The sequence below is a fragment of the Ambystoma mexicanum genome, chromosome 7p (assembly GCF_040938575.1).
Source record: "Ambystoma mexicanum isolate Mex_15411 chromosome 7p, UKY_AmexF1_1, whole genome shotgun sequence".
Classification (NCBI taxonomy): domain Eukaryota; kingdom Metazoa; phylum Chordata; class Amphibia; order Caudata; family Ambystomatidae; genus Ambystoma; species Ambystoma mexicanum.
Genome location: NC_090939.1, coordinates 375,230,652 through 375,251,078, shown reverse-complemented (window position 1 = coordinate 375,251,078; position 20,427 = coordinate 375,230,652). Strand labels below are relative to the sequence as shown.

General features: G+C 43.2%; 1 protein-coding gene across 2 annotated transcripts in view; it reads left to right on the top strand.

Annotated features, from left to right (window-relative positions):
• Positions 1-20,427, top strand: part of USP25 (ubiquitin specific peptidase 25) — a 1,331,637-nt gene that overhangs the window by 1,117,729 nt on the left and 193,481 nt on the right. For both annotated transcript variants that reach the window (XM_069636412.1, XM_069636413.1), the window contains one exon: positions 13,435-13,613. In XM_069636412.1, coding sequence (XP_069492513.1) covers positions 13,435-13,613 — 179 coding nt within the window. The remainder of the gene's footprint in view (positions 1-13,434; positions 13,614-20,427) is intronic.

Genomic DNA, 20,427 nt, shown 5'->3' with positions numbered 1-20,427 from the left:
AAAACAAAGAGGTGATGGCTGGAAGGTTTAGACTGAATCTTAACCACTGGCATTGCTCGGGGCAACCCTCCAGACCATCGTTCTTCGCCTGCCAAGCCATTACAGAAGGGGAAAGACCATATGCAAATCAGGCTTGGCCCCACCCCAAAAGGGGAAGTCCAGCCCGAACTGCTAGGTCACATCCCTTCTGCACGAGACCACAAGCATCCCCAAACATGTTTCACCCTTGTTGGGGCTCATCAGTGAGGAGTAGCTTGGGTCTCTAGGCCCAGCAGGCACGGGACCCACGTCTGGGCATACCCGTCCCACTCGGGGTGACAAAGCAAAAACAAAGAGGTGATGGCTGGAAGGTTTAGACTGAATCTTAACCACTGGCATTGCTCGGGGCAACCCTCCAGACCATCGTTCTTCGCCTGCCAAGCCATTACAGAAGGGGAAAGACCATATGCAAATCAGGCTTGGCCCCACCCCAAAAGGGGAAGTCCAGCCCGAACTGCTAGGTCACAGCCCTTCTGCACGAGACCACAAGCATCCCCAAACATGTTTCACCCTTGTTGGGGCTCATCAGTGAGGAGTAGCTTGGGTCTCTAGGCCCAGCAGGCACGGGACCCACGTCTGGGCATACCCGTCCCACTCGGGGTGACAAAGCAAAAACAAAGAGGTGATGGCTGGAAGGTTTAGACTGAATCTTAACCACTGGCATTGCTCGGGGCAACCCTCCAGACCATCGTTCTTCGCCTGCCAAGCCATTACAGAAGGGGAAAGACCATATGCAAATCAGGCTTGGCCCCACCCCAAAAGGGGAAGTCCAGCCCGAACTGCTAGGTCACATCCCTTCTGCACGAGACCACAAGCATCCCCAAACATGTTTCACCCTTGTTGGGGCTCATCAGTGAGGAGTAGCTTGGGTCTCTAGGCCTCACTGATGAGCCCCAACAAGGGCGAAACATGTTTGGGGATGCTTGTGGTCTCGTGCAGAAGGGATGTGACCTAGCAGTTCGGGCTGGACTGCCCCTTTTGGGGTGGGGCCAAGCCTGATTTGCATATGGTCTTTCCCCTTCTGTAATGGCTTGGCAGGCGAAGAACGATGGTCTGGAGGGTTGCCCCGAGCAATGCCAGTGGTTAAGATTAGGTCTAAACCTTCCAGCCATCACCTCTTTGTTTTTGCTTTGTCACCCCGAGTGGGACGGGTATGCCCAGACGTGGGTCCCGTGCCTGCTGGGCCTAGAGACCCAAGCTACTCCTCACTGATGAGCCCCAACAAGGGCGAAACATGTTTGGGGATGCTTGTGGTCTCGTGCAGAAGGGATGTGACCTAGCAGTTCGGGCTGGACTGCCCCTTTTGGGGTGGGGCCAAGCCTGATTTGCATATGGTCTTTCCCCTTCTGTAATGGCTTGGCAGGCGAAGAACGATGGTCTGGAGGGTTGCCCCGAGCAATGCCAGTGGTTAAGATTAGGTCTAAACCTTCCAGCCATCACCTCTTTGTTTTTGCTTTGTCACCCCGAGTGGGACGGGTATGCCCAGACGTGGGTCCCGTGCCTGCTGGGCCTAGAGACCCAAGCTACTCCTCACTGATGAGCCCCAACAAGGGCGAAACATGTTTGGGGATGCTTGTGGTCTCGTGCAGAAGGGATGTGACCTAGCAGTTCGGGCTGGACTGCCCCTTTTGGGGTGGGGCCAAGCCTGATTTGCATATGGTCTTTCCCCTTCTGTAATGGCTTGGCAGGCGAAGAACGATGGTCTGGAGGGTTGCCCCGAGCAATGCCAGTGGTTAAGATTAGGTCTAAACCTTCCAGCCATCACCTCTTTGTTTTTGCTCATTGTTTTGTAGCCATAGTTAGCTTCTTGTACACAACAATCTGTACAAGGCCATGGTCTCTTGAGATTGACATGTGCGCAGAGAGCTAGAATTTCTTTTAAAGCAGTGATTTTTGACATTTTGTAGCAAAATTCGAGCGTTTTTCCATGCAGCTGAAGTAAAGATTTTGTTGATTTTCCCAGATTTGACTGACACAGCCCGTCCTTCAGGGATCATGCTTTCTTCTGCTTGAGCAGAATGTGGATATGGATGGGCATGGCAAGGCCTTATTAATAAAAGTAGTTTGATGAAAATAGCGTCGGAGCAGCATCCTTTTCCATGTGAAATATTCCCTTTTTCAATGGGATCTTTGGGTTTGCATCAAAGCAGTGCTGCTTTTTCACTCCCCTTATTTTGTACCTGTAAGCAGCACACTGACAGGCTTTTACATGTGCCCCCTTGTTACATCCTGCCCAATATGTGCTTGGCAAGATGGTGCAAACATCTTTTTGTAGTAGCAAAATGCAGTTTTGGTGTGAGGCAGTGGTGCTCAAAGGAGCCAGCGCAGCCATTTTGCTGTTTCTGCTGAAATGCAGCTTTGTTATGGATGGGAGTACTACTGAGTGGGTCAAAGTAGCCCACACTATGAACTTGACAGCTTGGCTCCTGAAGTCATACAATTTGGTAATCTGAATCTACCCCAAAGGTGCATGGACATTCTCAACTGCATGGACATTCTCAACGTAAACTGAACACTAGACACTGTTACTTTAACAAGTGGAAAAGATTTGTAATATGGTGCCAGTCAAAACAAATAAACCCGAAAGAATGTACTCCATCACACTTTCTACATTACATGCTTCACTTACTAGACTCAGGGCTAGTATTTAACTCAAAGTTCACCTGATGGCTCTATCTGCGTACACCACTTCTCAAAGTAAGGTGTTCTTGTGGAAATGCCCTGTCATTAAGGCGTTCATGGAGGGAGTAAAAATACTCTACTCTCCCATTTCAACCCAAGCCTCCAGGGTGGGACCTAAATGTAGTCCTTGCACCAGGGTGGGACCTAAATGTAGTACTTGAAAAGCTCATAGGACCCCGCCATTTGAGCTTATGCACAAGTCCAGCCTTAAACACCTCGCATATAAAACATTAAGAAGAGTCAGTGAACTACAATCTTTGTCAGTACAAAACCCTTTCTTTGTTATCCACAAAGACAAATTGGTATTAAGAACTCACCCTAGGGTAGAAGTAGTTCCTTGCGCACAATATACATATTTTGAGGTGTCATTGTCTTATTGTTTTTTTTAAAAGTAATTTTTTATAGGCATTGTGACGTTGGGGGTGAAAAATCACTGGCCATGGCCAAAGGCAATGGTCAGTGACCTGATAGTGTAGGTGCCTTTCCCCGGCTTACTACGTGTGAGAGAAAAAATAAAATCGCAAACGCAACCCCTTGTCAGGGAAAGAGGCACTGGGACCCGGCTGCAAGAGTTCAAAGGATGGTTTATTTCTCCAGATAGGAAATAACCCAAAAAACTCTAAAAATCTCATTACATCAGACTCATATTTATATTAAAGTAACTCTAACAAAAAATGCTAAATGGACCCGATTGGCCAGGCGGTGTGGTGCTGTAGATGTGGGTGGCATCTCTTCCTCCTGGTAGTTTGAGTAGCTGACGGACGTCAAACATCTTGTGCTCCATGTAGGTCAGGGTCCGGTCACTGTGGTCACTACCTAAGCTAATATGTTACACACTAAATAACAAATTATTTAAAACATTTTATGCTACTTGTCACATTTCTACATAAGTCACACACAAAGATTATTGTCAGTACAATTGGGTCATTCGTGGCTTTAATTGAAGGCCTTGACCTTATTGTGCATGTAGAAGAATCAGGCTGTGTTTCACATCTTTTCCTAGGTTTCAAATTCATTAGTGCAAGTAAAAGCATATATAGTAGTAAAAATGCTTAAGGTTAGTAAGGAGTGTATTGGGTGGATTTCACAGCACAGGCGAGGGTCTGGCACTTGAAAGAAATACCTTACAGGGGGTGCAGGGTCAGGATGGCAATAAATTGTTCTAATGGGGGTGTGTGGCTTGCACGTTTATGAGGACGAATCGAGCAGAAAGTGCTTAGCTCATCCTGGTTCACATGCCGGTTCTCAGGCGAACAGTGATCTCAGAGGAAGAAAACTGTAGCATATTGATTGTTGCAACTTTCTCCAGCTTCAGCGTGAGAATGGAAGCGCAGAGCTTTCCTTCGCAGGGGGAGTGCAAGGGTGGGGGCCAGCCAGCTGCCTGCGCGCCTTGTGTGTGTGTCTCTGTCCTTGGCTGCTGCGGTGGAAGGGGAACTGAGCATTGCTGTACTATCGCAGTGAGGCCTGTTTACCCAAGATGTAGTCAAAAGGGGGCACAAAAGATGGATGCCCCGTGGTCTGCTCAGTAGTCCCATCTATGTAGCAGTCAACCGTGGTTAACTTTACATAAGGGCAAGGGGAAATCCCACTACCGGAGGCACGCGGTCCTAGCCTTGTACTGAGGAGCTTACGACACGAGGGGGCCTGAGGACCCCTTGCTCCCATACAATAGGTATTTGGGGGTCTTATATTTTGGCTGTGTGTTTTTAGACTTTTGTATATGAGAGACTTGGAGAAAGAGAAGACAATAGTTTGACAAAATATATATAAAAAGGAGCAATCGTACTCTAAATGCATTTTAGGTTGTGTATTCTCATTTATGGTATTATATTGTGTGGCTGTGAGATGTTTGCATACCCAGTTAACTATTATGAATTATTCCCTACTTTCATCAACTACTTTACATAAGTACATGAGTAGTGTTGTACAGTATTGATCTTTTAAGTGGTATTGAAGTATAAAACCTGAAGTGAGCCCCCTTTTTGTAACCGTGGTTATGATAAGTCAATTAACTGTTATCCGAGGGTATAATAAAGTTTTTGTTTATTTTATTGTATTTGTGTATTTATTTCTAGGAAGATGATTCCCAGTTTGAATTTTCTAATAGTTTGTATGAGCAGGGTGTGTTTGATGTGTGTTTTTTGAAGTTTTTGATTGGTTAATGGTACTGTTGTGCTTACCTGCGGCTATGCAGTAGCCACTCTGTGTGCAGCTTTACCCGCTGGCATATGTTGCACTGTTTTGCAGCCGAAGCTATATTCTGGCAAATAAGACGTGCATTTGTAGCCGCGTCTATTAAAAAGCATGTGTGTAGGCGAGCCAATACTATTCACGTTTTATTAGTTGGGCTGGAAACACAGGTATATTTAAAGCCACTTCTATAAACATACATTTTCTCTGTAATAATCATATTTTCATGTGGATGATAGTATAGCATTTTATTTGGTTGTTATTTTATGTACTTGTTCACTTATTTGATTTGAAGCTTTGAAGGCCAATTTAGTTTGATTTTGGGCTTGCAGAAAATGTATGTGTAGCCGCAGTTACAAAGCAAGGTCTGCAGCCGCATCAAATAGTTGCAGCTATAAAAGTGGCTGGGTTGGAAAAAAGTTGATTTCTGTGAGTTGCATTGTTATTGATTGTTGTTACTGTTTTATTTGTGTAGCTTTGTGATTGTTGTAGTGAAAATGTCATTAATGTTAGTAGTTTTATTGGTATATAGCCCTTTTTTCTAAGTACTAATTTTGGAAAGTATAAAAGCCACCATTTTCTGCAGTTGTATCCTTTTGATTCCAGAACTCTCCCTGTGCCCATGGCAGTAGTGTGGCTGATGTGAAAGTAAGTGTTAATACATATTTACATGTTTGAAGGTTTATTTGCGGTGTTGTGTGTGTTAGTTATATTAATTACTGCTATCCATCCGATGGTGTTTATTATCATTTTTGTCATCTGCTCTGATTGTGTGGCAAGTATTTTTTAAATGTATTTAACTTTCACTAACATGGATCTACAAACTTAGATTTGTCAATCAGTGGTATATATATATGTAGGCATTTAATTGTATTCATTTTAGTGAGGTTGACGGTTTATTTTATTTGTTGTAATTTTAATGCAGTTTCAGCTATCTGTTTTGAGTTTTCTGTGAGGTAGTAAAATTTATGGTGTTTTGCAAGTTCATTTTAGTAATTGTTTATTTTTGTATTGTGTTAGCTGTATCGTTCTCATCCCAGTGGATTTGCACCAGTTGTTGGACAGTTAACGTCTGTGAAAGGCCAACCTATATTCAAGACATAGTGGTACTGCTGGAAATGGGAGAAGCACATTTGTAGACAGTTGATGAAAAGCCTTCTTTTTTAACTTCTCTACCATTTCTGATGATTCTTGAAATGGAGTGATGCAGATTTTAAGTGTCTGGTTGTTGGGGGAAGCATCTTTAATGTGTGTAGTTTGATTATGCACAAACACTGCTCACATCTCGCTATTTAATGTTTTTTTTTATCCAAGTTGGATTTTATTTCTTGATGGCTGCTCCTTTTTTTAAAAAAAATGATATAAAATTGTGTTGCTGCATCCCCAGAGCCCTGTTTTTGTTTTTGGCATGCAGGATTTGCTACTTTATTTTTTTGTGTTATGCAAATACCAGTTCTCTCGTCCAGTTTTTTTTTCTTCTCCAATGGAAATTTGACTTGCATATATTGCTCATCATTGTTTTAAGTAAATACAATCCAGAAATCTTAAGAGCTACAAGAGTCCATCAGAGTGGCATAGAACCAACCCTGTATATGGTTCTTAGGTCATCCTATGTGCGGATAGTGGCATGTTGAAAGGTAAAGCAGGTTGGAGATCTTGGTCATCCCTTCTCTCCAAGTTGTGAACATGATGCCAAGTGTTGGTGCCAGCTACTGCTAGAGCTGAGAAAACAAAACTCAAAAATCGAGAATCTGCAGGTTGAGGTTGTAGTGCTGCAATGCACCAGCTCACTAGTCCAACCAAGACTTCCTTGAGAATGAGGAACAAATTCCAATTTTGAAGAAACAAAAGTGGATAAAGTTTCCCTCAGCCACTGCCACTACTGTTGTGTTGGAGAAATATGTTGTAACTCCTGCTGGTAGGATATTGCAGTGATGCACAAAAATCAACATTTAAATTCCTTCATCTGTTTGTGTGCCTGTTCTTCTTCCTACTCATAGAATACAATTCTGAACACCCTACCCCGTCCTTTTAAAATCAGTCCTACTAACAGATAAATATTTGTTTAAAGTGCCTAAAGAAGTACTTGCTTAAGTAATACAGTGAGGATGGGTTTGATGTATTTGGTCTGGCAGATGTGGAATCCAACTCCTTGGTGGCAAGTTTTGCTTTGCAGCTGCTAAGTGTTCTGCAGACATAACACTCCACCCCCTTTCTGCAAATATGTCACCTTTCCTCCCCCACCCGATATGTTAACCTCCTTGAGGAATTCAGCTTCCCTGTTGTCTTGTGTGATGAATCCTACGTATCCCTCACAGAACCGCTGCCTATAGTTTCCTCCCAGGTGGCCAGGGAAAGGCAGACACTTCCCGATCTTGACATTGGGGGTGGTGCACTGCAGGATGATCACCTGGGAGGAGACAACGCCCAATGTGGTGACGAGATCCCGTTGGATGACACACAGTATTTGTCCTTTAAAGGGGAAAGTTGGCATACCCGGTAATGGCCTATTATCATTATGATGTATCTGAACCGCATATAAAATCTGTGACTCTGGGAACAAATGCCATAAAACCCGAACAAGCCGTAACAGAAAGACCAATCAAGGTATTTCAGGATAATAATCCTCCTTACATTAAGGTTTAACGGAAGGGAACTTTGAAATATTGTCTTAAATGCACTGTCTTCCTCTAGAACAACACATTTAAATGGTTCATCCTTAAATGACTCTATGGGACATAAATCTACCCTTACAACTAAGAAGTTATTAAAACAAACTAATTTGGTTTTTGTGGACTACAAGTCCCATGATTCCATATGTATGGGATGAGGAAGAGGGCTGAAATGTCATGCTGTGGTAGTAGTCAGGCAATTAAGCCTCATAGCCCACACCTGAAGGAACCTGAGAGGCATAAAAGGCAGAAGCAGAAAGAAGACACGTTGTTGGCAATCCAGGCAGAAGACGCAGAACCAAAGGGGCACTAGGATCCTAATGCAGCAGATTTCATCTGTTTATCCTCTGAAGGGTCCTATTCCCCCAAAGGTGTGCAGAGACTGCGCGGTGGAAGGCATGCAGGAAGGTTACCTTTCCCCATGTGAGTCTAATTGCAGAGATTGTGCAGAGAGAAGTGTTTTGGAAACCGTGTTGAGCAGCTGTCATAAAGCCGCGGTCTCCCCAGCGAGAGGTGCTCCTTAATTGATTGGCTGGACCAGAGATGCCTTCGGCGAGGAAGGGTGTGCGACCCAAGTGAAGCCAGAAGCCGTAGAAGTTGTGCAACATGTGGAGAAAGGAAAACGGAAGCCGGTGAGTTAAACCATGGCTTCTTCCGCCATGATTGTCTTCCTCTTGGCCTCGCGCCTCTGGTACAAGAAACCTACCTTCCTGGTTTTTTCAGGCACAAGCTGGAATATCTCGGAGGCTCTGGCAATCATGGAATGGAACGACTCCACCTCATCCGGTGGGGAAGCCTTAGGCTGCGGGGGCAGGTATACCTTCTGCGCTGCAGGGGCTAACTTCACAGGGTCAGCCCCCTTAGCCTTGGTGAGAGCAGCCACCACCAACTCTATCGTCAAAAAAGTCTTATCCTCTGCCGATTGGGAATTCTTGGGCAGTTTGGTCTTCTCCTCCGTCCACAGCTTCTCAGGCTTCTCCCGCAGTTTAACCAGGTTGGATGATTTCCTTTTCGAGGAGTAGCTCGATTGCTGGCTGGCAGTGGAGGCGGAGGGTGATGTGATTTGATAGGTTATTTATAACGTGCTTAATACCCAGAGGTTTCTAAGTGCGGACCTGGGTGTTGCTCCGGATTGTCTTGCTTCCAAGGCGAGCATGTTGCTGCTAGCTATCCTAATGTCGATCGCGCCCAGTCCACTGTGGGACCCGCTTCCTGCACGACCCCGGTGGACCAGGACTTACTGTTCTTGGCCTTGTCTTGGGCCCCCACAAAAGAGGCTCCCTCAAAGGACTTAGAAGACCACTCCTCGGACCGGCCTGTCATGAGTAAGGCATGTCCCTGCTCGGAGCACGGGCAGTGGCCTTGGTGTTCAGCCACGCCACCAGTCTACTGTGCCTATCCTTTGCCGTTGTCTTGGAGAAACCAAGGAATATCTTGCGTTCTCCTTCCTTGTGGTCTGGATGCAGGCAGTAGAGGTATTGCCATGTGCTGGTCCTCAACAAACACATTCCGTAGCCCATACTTGGTGCAGGACTTGAAGAGGGATCTTCCTTCCTTCACCTCTTTCGTGGTCGTAGGGTGTGAAGTAGGCCCAATGGCTTTCGGGAAACTTTGATAATCTTCGCCCTTGAGGGGTGCTGAAATTCACAGACAACGGATCCCCGCTATCGGCAGATGTAGAAAAGAGCGCACGCCCCTTTCGGAACAAAAATAGAAACCTTTTTCCATCAAAAATATGAAAGAACGTAGAAGTAGCTTGCAGAGCAAACTCAAGGACTCCCAACACTGAATCGTGCAGTGAAAATGGCAGCCAGAGGAGGGGCTTAGGGAGAGGGCTGTCATTGGATGGGGGCAGTATGACCCAGAGGACAGTGGTTGGTTTAAAGGAGAAATGTAGTTTGAAAGTGAAAGTTTTTTCTTTTACCAAGGATTCCCAGCCTATCGATGGGGGAATATTCATGAGCACGTGAATCCATGCCAGACCCATGCTGGAGAACAATATTTACAGGTAAGTAACGTGTTACTTGCACAAGATACAAGTGTGCAAGCATTACCTGAAGCCAAGAGAGTGACACCAAAGCGTGTGGGTAATTATCCTGGTGAAGGTTGGGGAAGGGAAACTAGCTACTTATAAATATTCTTTGGAATTGATACAGCCTACATTGCCAAAGACTGTAGATGGAAGAGAAAAGTGTGTTCCAGAGGCAATTATAGGTTGTTGTTGGTTGCAGACGGGCAAGAGGGGAAAAGAGGCTGCCCCTTTGAAAAGGGATATTCAGAGGAAGATTGCCTTGCCTATTTTAAGTTGTTGAAGTACCTGAAAGTGAATCTTGTCAGAAACAAAACCTGTTTGAAGTTACAAAGTAATTAAGCTGTAGTGGTGTCACAAAGTACTGAAGCTGTAGTAGTGAATTTGGCTCTGTCAGTAAATGAAAGACTTCCGTAGCACAAGTGAAGAAGTCGAAAACTATGAGGCAAAGGATTATGCCCTCATGGTAAACTGTTGTAGGCGTTGAAGTTGTTGAAATGGAAGTTGAAGTGCTGTGAAGTCACCCTGACAAAGATACCAACTGTGATTCCTAAATGTTTGTTTATTTGTTTGTTTTATTACTTGTATTGCGCACCAGACCCATAGGTATCAGGGCGCATTGCATAAGACAACTCGCAGCTTGGTTACAGATAAGGATAGATACATAATAGTACATCATAGAATATTGGATGCATTTTCATTACAGAAAGTTATATAAAATGATATTGGATACATTTTCAATACAGAGTTATATACATGGTGTCACAGCATAAGCATTGAGGATGTCAAAAGGAGGGTATAACCGTTGAGGCCTAGACACAGTTCTTGAGCCAGTTTATGAAGTACTTCCGGAAGTGAGGGTAGTATTGGTTTGATTGCATGGTAGGACATAGGTAGTTCCACAGTTGATCTGCCTTAACTGAAAAACTGCGACCCCCCAACTCTGGAAAGTTTAAATCTGGGGACCAGGAGACAATTGTCACTGGATTGTCTGGTGGGTCTTGTCTAAATGTATCATGAAACACATATTACGTGTTAACCAAGAACTGTGTTTCTCCAGCATGGGGTCTGGCATGGATTCACATGCTCATGAATATTCCCTGTCGTAAGGCATGCCCCGGTGGACCACAGGGGGTAGAGGCCCTGGCTTTGAGCCATGCCGCCAGTTGGATATGCCGATCCTTTATCGTGCGCTTGGAGAAGCCACGGCAGATCTCGCAATCTTCTTCCTTGTGCATCAGTTGAGGACAGTACAGGCACTGGGAATGCTTGTTGTCCCTGAAAACATTCCGCAAACCACAGTTGATGCAGAGTTTGAAGTGGAAAGCCCAGTCCTTCTCCTCTGACATGATCCGGCATGGTGCAGGCCTGATGGCCTTCTGGAAACTTCCAAGAAGAAAACACTCAACAATATTGCTCTTGAGGGGTGATTAAAGATGCCGAAAAACGGATCGCCGTTAATCTGATAAGTAAGCAATGGAGCACACAGGCTCGATTGAACAGAAATAGGGTTTTCCTAGCCAAAAAAACATGCAAAACACAAAGCTAGAGGAGCAAAACACGAGGAATCCCAACACTTGAATGTGCAGTGAAAATCTGAAGATGGCTGCCAGAGGAGGGGCTTAGGGAGAGGGCAGTCATTGGCTGGGGGCAGTATGACCCAGAGCTCAGTGAGTGATTTATAGGAGAAATACAGTTTATAAAAACGAAAGTGAAAGTTTTTTCTTTTACCGAGGATTCCCGGCCTAACAACGGGGAATATTCATGAACATGTGAATCCATGCCAGACAACAGTTACAGGTAAGTAACTTATTACTTCACTAACATTTACTGAAGTTGTATTTCTTTTGAACTGTGGCAAGTCCTGGAAAACTGGAAGTAGTGGCAAAGCAGTGTGGCTAGGAACAACATTGATGCTATTTTGAGGAAGTGGAAAGTCCTTATTTCACCAAGAAGAACAGCTTTGTTGTTTTTGGAACTTTGTTTAACAAAACTTAACCTTAACATTGAAAAATCACAAACTAAATTGAGACTGTACTACCTACATGGATTTCCTGGTTTCTTTTTGTTGAACCTTGGAACTGAATTTCCCTTGAATCCTGGAGAAGGGCTTTCACCCATGTTACTAAGAGGTTATCAAGAAACTGTCAATAGCATTGTTGATGATATTTGAATTACCATATATTTTCTTTGTATATTTAATGTATAAGTGTGATGCCCAGACATCCTGTGTTTTATAGTGTTTCCCTTAAGTTTTGTTAGGCAGGGAAATCCTCATCAGAGTAGGGATAGTGAGGAGTTTGATAACTGTTATAATTAAATAAAATGGCATATTTTGAACAGTCATCCAAAAGTTGTCTTCCTCGCATTGCTGACACCTAACACTTTGTACTGGCCATTGATACCTTTTGGCTATTACCTTATTCTTCATGGAAGGAGATCATTAAGCTTCCCAATATCCTCAAATCGGCTGATGACTCCAAGTGTTGAAACACTTCGATTGAAGCTATTAACAAAACCATATTAACCTACTACGTTTGACAGCTCATCCAACAGATGGTTCAGTGTTCTACTGGAAAGTACAAACCTAATGCGTTCCATTATATGCCTGCTGATTAGGATTCATAAAAGATGGATGCATTTGACAGGAGTGTTTGTGCCTCAGCCTCTGGTTGAGGGTGGCTAATGCTAGCTGTCCATGCCTATAATGCCCGCCCACACAGGGTAACATCTGGCCACTCGCCTTCTGGTTAGCTCCCTGTTGTTGGCTCCTCCAAATGCTGCACGCTGGATGCCATACTTTGCTGCTTTTCTTAATGGTGGTGCATATGCTTTTATTGGGGAACAGATGGGCCTATTAGAAGGCCAGCACATTCCCACCAGCATTTACACCAGAAACGTTGCTTGCACTCGATTCCACTAATCTCTCTGGTTTTAAAACTGGAACTGTTGGATTGAACGAGCGGCAGAATGTAGACCGCACTTTGGGGCCATTATTAGCACAACTGTCAGGTTGGAGTTGCTCAGCTGCTCCCTGGTGGTTATTGCACTAGTTCTGCATGCACTCAGTGTTTGGGACTATTTTAAAGATAACTCTGTAAATGTATGGTTGTATCCACCATTAAGAACCCTTTTACAAAGGTTATTCTTTGTTTGGTTTCATACATGAGCATGTTGTGCTCAAGACCTGCTTTAACTTTTGTCTAGTTTCGAAATAATGTAAGGGAGCATATCTTGAATGCCTTGCATAAATCCTTTCAAAAGCAGATGTATTTCATGAGCTAACTTGAATGCATTTTGACTTCTTGATACTATGCGCATTAGACCCAAGACTATTTATTAAAATTTGTTTGGTGGGGCAATGCTGTCAATCTCTTATTGTTGTTTGGCATGTAAGTGTTGTCCAGGGAAGCGTTTGTGGGGATATTTTGAGATTTCCTCACCACCTTGGAAGGTGTTGTGAGGGTTTAAACATTACAAGTAATTTCTGCTCCTGATGCAATCTGTTACATTACCAGGCAGTGTGCTTGGTAGTTGTTAATTGATCTTAAAACTTGGGAAAGGGTGTGTGGCCAAAAGGGCATGTTAAACTCTGTTTTCAAATAGGAAGTGGTTTTCTGGGTGGCAAAACAAGAACCCGTAAGCCTAGTTGGCGTTTTTTAATATTGATGCTGAGTTGCCCCAACAATAGCCCCACTTAAGTGACTAGAAAAGTTGCAAATTACCCATATCTGCTGTTTGATGAGTAAAAGCATATAAAGGTGGGGAAGATGCATTTGTAAAATGGCTTGTGACGAGCTTAACAATTATTTTCAATTTAAGGCAATCAAGTTAGAATATGCAAGGTTACTTCGACTGGCACAGGAAGACCCTCCACCAGAACAGGACTACCGCTTGCACCACTCAGTAATTTATTTCATCCAAAATGAAGCGCCAAAGAAAATTATCGAAATGACATTATTGGACCAGTTTGCTGATCCGAATTTGGGTTTTGATGAAAGGTAATCAACAAAGGAGAAATGTAAACCATTTGTTTTTAGGTTATTGGTTTTAAACTTTTTGATCAAAGCCTTTAATTGTAAAGCATCCGCATGTAATGGTTTGTACTTGCACTGACTTTGACTTTACTTCAGAGAAGTATTCTAATGTGTGTGTTCCTTTTTTCTAGTGTATTGTGTTACGGTAGAGACTGATAATTCATTTCCCATGCTTCCTCTTATTTCAGCAGTCCCTCTAACAGTATATATTTGTACCTCACAAGTGTTTTCTTGAATGTCCTGTATGTTTGCATTACTAAAAGATGTTGTAGAAGTGTTTGGCCCTTTGTAATGTGGGGGGAAAAAGACACTTAGAGATTCGAGCTGCAACAATATCAAAGTGAAACAGACTGACAGTCATTCAAAAAACTTTATTACACACTTTTGTAAACTGATGCAAGTTAGTCTGTGTCCCTATTCGGACTAAGCATGGGTGAACTTTCTGAAAGGAACTTCACCGGCTGTTTGACCGTTCTTCTAAGATGTTTGGGGGATTTGAAAACATTTGCAACAGTCCTTGAATCTCCTTTCTATCTTCCAACCATAAGAGAAGGTAGAGGAAATTTGACGTTCTTTGCAGGCCCCAATTTCTGAGTAGGATAGTTTAGATGTTTAGCACACCTGCTGAAAGGATGTTCATGCAACCTGCAGATCATAGGTCGCAATGTGGTTAGGAAGGTCTGTCTTTTATTCTTCTGAAGTCTACAAAATAAGTGCTACTGTTGTATTTCACGTACTGTATAATGTTTAAGCCACCTGCAATTGTTTGTGCTTCTTTGGGTGCTATTTCCTAAATCACTAGTGCCTGCAATCTAAGTTGAGTGAAGGACGCTTATATTCATATTCCAAACGTAATATAGAATACCCAGGAGGTACACAACATTGGTTGATGTTGTTTGAAGCTGGCAGTATTGTATTTCTTTACATGGGCTAAATGATTCATGGATAAAGAAAGACTGCAGCCATAACTGAAGCACTGATGGGGTAACCGAGAGGTTGCGCAGAGCGAGGGGCGATTGGTTGGTACGCACAAGTCCCTAAAAGGCCATTCAAGCAAGAAGTAATGTCTGTATGCTCAACCACACACACCCCTGTATCTCATGGAGTTGTGCCTACCTGTCTCAGACCTGGAATAAGAATTAGGTGGGCACTATGTACATGGTACGGTCTTATTATGTGCGTTGGAAGTATACAGATATGTAGCAGTAAACGCAGTGATTTGTGTCATGTGAGTGGTTAGACTGAGCAGAATTTAATATGTCTCAAATCTGCCTTCCATGTTTGGACACTGGTCTGTTAGGACATTCTTTGTTAATGTAACAGACTAAATGTATCTAACCGACTCTCTGTATAATGTTCATTGTGCAAAACCCTATATAAACCTTGAGCTTTCTGTGGTCAGGGGGGACACGTTTTTGGGACTTGGATACTGTCAATTTCCCCGTCCATTTCTCCACTAATATACATATTTTTAAAACCTATCTTTCCCATATATTATTATTTGGTGAAAGGCTGAAGATTCAACTTTTGGTCCGGTCACCTATTTTTTAAATTAAAATATTGTTTGGGTACAGGACTCCAGTTTCAGATAAGGCCTTTTTGGAACTTTTTTTCCTTCCACTGATGGGTAGCAAGCATAAGAAATTACTCTGTTTAGGCTATTTTAACATTTGGCTTTATGATCGCTCTGGTTCAGATCGCTCTGGTTCAGATTCTAAGGAGCTCTGGGATCTATTAGGAAACCACAAGTGTCTCCCTCCCATATTGTCTTGACATACTTCTGTTGAGCAGATCCAGCAGAACTCTGACCAATACAATTCCCATTTCATGGTTAGATCGTTTTGCCAGGATGTTCCTTTTTAGCCATTGTAGCAAGAAGGAACTACCCTCTAGGAACATATCTATTCAATCTCGTAAGGCTAAAGAATTAGATACCATTTCCGGATTTGAAGTTCGAATGGCTTTGGCAACGATAGATTCATCGTTAAAAATGTATGCATTTTTTGCCCAGGCAGCAGATGATATGGGTGGCATATGCGCCACACAGACCTAGAAAGGTAAAAAATGTCTAAACCATGGTTCTCTGATCCTTATTTCCCCCCGCAAACATCTCAGAACAGAAATGGAGGAAGCATACAACTCCTTGCTATGCTATTGAGGTTAAATTGGTGCTGAAAGAATATAAAGTAGCGATTTTTTTTTTTTAAAGCAAAATCAGAATTTCTACATAAGAAAATTGATGTCACAGAAAATAATTCAAGAGAACTTTTCTCATTTATTTCAAATTTGTGCTATCCGAATTGCGCATCTCCCTCTATTGAACCTTCCCTCCTGCAGGCTAACACCTTTAAGACATTTTTTCATATAAAAATAGAACTTATTAAAGAAAAATGTTGTCAAATTTACAGCAGGCAATGGATACAGATGCCTTTGATAGTGAACTTTCAACTTCGTTAGTACTGGGGAATCCCCAACATGCTTCACCTTTTGAACTCAGACCAGTATCGGAGGACACCTTTCAGTCTTTACTAGAAGGACTTGAGCCTACTAACAATCTACTTTTTCTTTTGCTAGCTTGCATTGCAAGACGCCTGGCACTTCAGATCTCCCTGTTTATGACGCAGCTTGCAAACAAATCACTATTACAGGGTCTATTACCTTGGGAGCTGAAAAGGGCTATTGTTACGCCTCTTCTGAAAAAATCTAATTTAGTCCAGATAACCTTCAGAACTATCATGCAGTGGCCTGCCATAGCCTGGACTTTTTTTTAGAGAAAGTTGTTGCAGTCCAACTACAGGAATACATTGAGAGGGAGTCCCTATTGGACCCTCTCCAATTGGGATTTCGGCCAAGATTTTGTAACGAGACAGCTTTACTGGCTGTGCAGGATGACCTACAGGACACAGATCAAGGAGAATTGTAATTTCTGGTATAATGGACCTATCCGCAGCTTTCAATACGATAGACCACCGTATCTTACTTGATCATCTTAGAGAGCTAGGAAATGTATCAGAACAAGCTATTAAACTGTTTGAATCATTTCTAAGTGCTCAACAGAAACATGCGAGATCTGGTGGGTACATTTCTGACTCCTTACCCCAGAGTTGTCCTCATTGGCCCCCCTGTTATTAATCTATATCTTTGCCCATGAATGGGCATTTAGAGGAGTCGCAAGGTAAGATTCCACTCGTATGCTGATACAAAGTGTTCATTAAAATAGGCAACATGGAGGAATCCTTTCTAAAGTGTATAGATGAAGTCAGTAATTGGTTGTCCTCCAAATGGGTGCAACTTAATCAGAGCAAAACCAAAGTAGCACTTTTTCGGACCAAACATCTCCTTGACATTGAGAAACACCCTCATTCACCACGCTTTCTTGGTTCGGAACTGATTTCTGCTCCCAAGATCAAAAACTTTGGCTACATTTGGCTGGATAACCTGAGTTGTGAAGGCCATTTAGAGGCTAAGATGCAGGCATTCTTTTATTTGCTAGACCTTTTTAAGGCAAGCCGTCCCATTTGCTGCTCCTGACAACCATGCCGTAGTAATTGGAGCCCCAGTGAACTCACCATTGGATTACTGCAATATCATTCTTGCAGTTATCCCACTTAAACGACGCCAGCGGCTACAGAGAGCAATTAGACTGGTGTTTAGAGTAGGGACTTCCTCTCCCATTTCAACATTACTCTGTTCCCTTCATTGGTTAGCTGTGGGGGATAGAATTGACTTCAAGGTCCTATGCGTGATATACAAATGTTTGAACAACCTTACGCCTTTATATTTGGTGGATAAAATTAGGCAATATCAACCTACAAGGACCTTTCAGTTAGGAGACAAAATGCTGCTTATTCCATCCTCTTCCTGCATCTTCAGGGGAGATCGCAGATTTGCAGTATACAGCCCTAAATTATGGAACAGCCTCCCCCCTAGAGATTAGGGCGCTTGTGTCTTTCTTCCAGTTTCGGAAAGCCCTAAAAACAAATTTATTTAAATAAAATAATCCAGAGAAGTATAGGTTGTTTTTGATTGTCTGGGTTCTTAGCTGAACTGCCCACTTTTATCTTTTTCTCTAACACATATGCCTTGATATGGTTAAGTCTGTCTAGCATGCTATATAAATGCATCAAATCAAAGTCACATCTCGGATTAGCTACGCCCACCTAAAACAATAACAGAAGTAGCCGACTGCTTCCCTTTGAAATCCTGTGCACACCCGGATAGGTAATGTGGAAGTAGGAGGCAGGCCAAAATGGGGGAGGCCGTAAGGGACACCCCAGACGGGGCCCAGTTTTGGACCAGGCAGTCAACAGACCCGGTGAGGATGTGTTGTGTATGCAGAAGGACTCTGTCCCCCTTCTGGTAAGAACAGGCAGGCTACACTGAAGAGTGGGAACCCATTGAAGTCACCAAAGTCTTTGTTGAAACCAGGAACAGATTTATTACAGGAAGAGGAGTAAACTTGTTGCCAGCAGGCTACATTTGACGTACTGGACTAGCTAGTCACACCCACTGACATGTAACCCAGGGCCTGGGGAGTACCCATAAATGCAAGTGGGATGGGACACCAAGGGAGAAAGAGAAGAGTTGGAGAAGTGGTGGGGGGGGCTGGTAGAGATGGTGAGGGGGAAAGTGAGGGAGAGGCCTAGGACAGAGAGGCACAGACAGACACACAGGAGCTCTGGGGGACAGAGGCTGAGAGACCAGGAGAGAGAAGCAAGGAGAAGAGACAGAGGTCAAGAGACCCACAGGTGGCAAAATAGAGCCAGGTTGGGGGACGGGGGGAAGGGAGATGGATAAGGCCAGACAGGAGGAAGGGTACCTGCCATAAGGGCCTTTTCATCCTCTGCCCCTAACCCATATAAGCACACCACACCGCCAGCAGCCAAGGAAAAAAGAGAGCCTCCAGTCTTCTCGCCACATGCTTGTATAAGGCTGCTGTTCTTGCCCACTGCAGGGCTGGCCTCTCACCCAGGCAAGTGTTTGTTTGGGCAAGTGTTGCCAGGCTCGTTTCCCGGGGAGATGGGATACAGAGTGGGGGACACACATTCAGGTATTCTGTGTGATTCCCAATTCAGGGGAGTTGGCAGTTTGAGGCCAGAGGGGATGTTAATTGTAGGATATGGGGAGCTGAAATGATACAGGGCAGTTGGGGCCAAAGGGGAGGTTACTTGTTGAACTAGGAAATGGAGGAGGGTCCCAGAACGGGGGCTAGCTTGGTGACTCAAGATAATTACATTGTGTGGACAAGTTGCTTTCCAGAGCGCCCCACCCGTGATAAACACACTAAGGGGGAACTGGTTTTTCAGGGTTCCAAGAGGCTTCATGCCAAGACAAAGGGGAGATTAATTATAGGGTGGGGCAAGTGGGAGGAAGAGTTGAAAGGGTTTCCAGGCTGCAGCTGAGAAAAAGATAGAACTGCTTCTTTGAAGGGATCATGGCTTGGGTCCACAACCCCCCACCCACACAGTGAGGGGACACAGAGGAAAATACATTTGGGAAAAATAAGTCACCCAATACTTTGGAAAATGAAGTTGTGTGCAATACATTGAATACAATGGGGAAATTAAAAGTCATGTACTACATTGCAAATAAAAGAGGACATCGAAATTGCCATTTCCACAGTAAGACAACTAAATAAATCCTCCAAAGGGGTGTTTGAGGACAGAGCTGCCCATGAAGGTTGGTCTTTATTCTTTGGCTGCATGCATAATTTATTTGAAGGCCGCGCTAGTAGATGTGGGAAGGGTTAAGAATCTGGAAAGAAGTAAGGGTAAAATCATTAAAATTTTAAAACAATGAAGAAATAGAAGTAGGCTGAACTGACAGTTTGGTATCCGGCGGAACCATCGAAGAAAACATGCTCAAGGTGGAGCCAATATACTCCTGAAATATGTATGGTGAGGTTTTAAATTCACAAACCGAGAAAATAAGTATGATCTGAGGTATGGTAAAATGCTAGCAAATAACAGGAAAGAACTCAATTGAGTTTTGAATAAATAGGTAAATTATATCATGAAATGGGCGAAAGTCAGGCTAAAAAGCTTGTTCCCCCAGGTTCGGCGAACAGCGGCATGCTTTATGTGCATTTGTTGCCATCCAGAGACATGCAACAACTTAGAAAAAGGGATCTCATTCACATAAGGGGATAAGCTGTGACAATTCCTAGTATGTGGGACATTTGACATAATAAAACGTTCATTTAAGAAGCATCCTATAAGCTAAAGGCACAAGTATAAAACTACAAGAACGGAAGGCTTTCTTAAATTAGTTTGCGGAAGGATCAAAGAGAATCGAGATTAAAAAACATACTAATGTGAGATTAAAGCATATTTAGACAAAAACTGAACTAAGAGCGGGACCAAGGAGGGAAGCATAATTTTCCAGCCCTCTGAACTAAATGATATCCTAAATGTTCTGAAATGAAGGAAGAGGAAAAAGATGAACGTGAAGAGGAAGAGATTATTCCAAATGGATTATACCCCATGGACACATAGGGATTTCAGGAATTTGAATAAAGCATTTTCTAATATAGCACTCCCATTCGTGTGTCTGGATACCTTCAGTTCGGTAAATATTGCAAAAATATGTGTATTTGAAGCTAAATAAAATTCCTAACCTGGAAACACATTTCAGTCCTTTCAATGAAAATGTCTTCAAAATCAATTAACTGTTATGTAGCTTGATCAACTATAATTTTACAAAACACTGTAACATTCAGTAGTGTTCAAACATACATCTGTGTAAGGAAGACATGTAAATTGATAAACCAGTCTAGGTT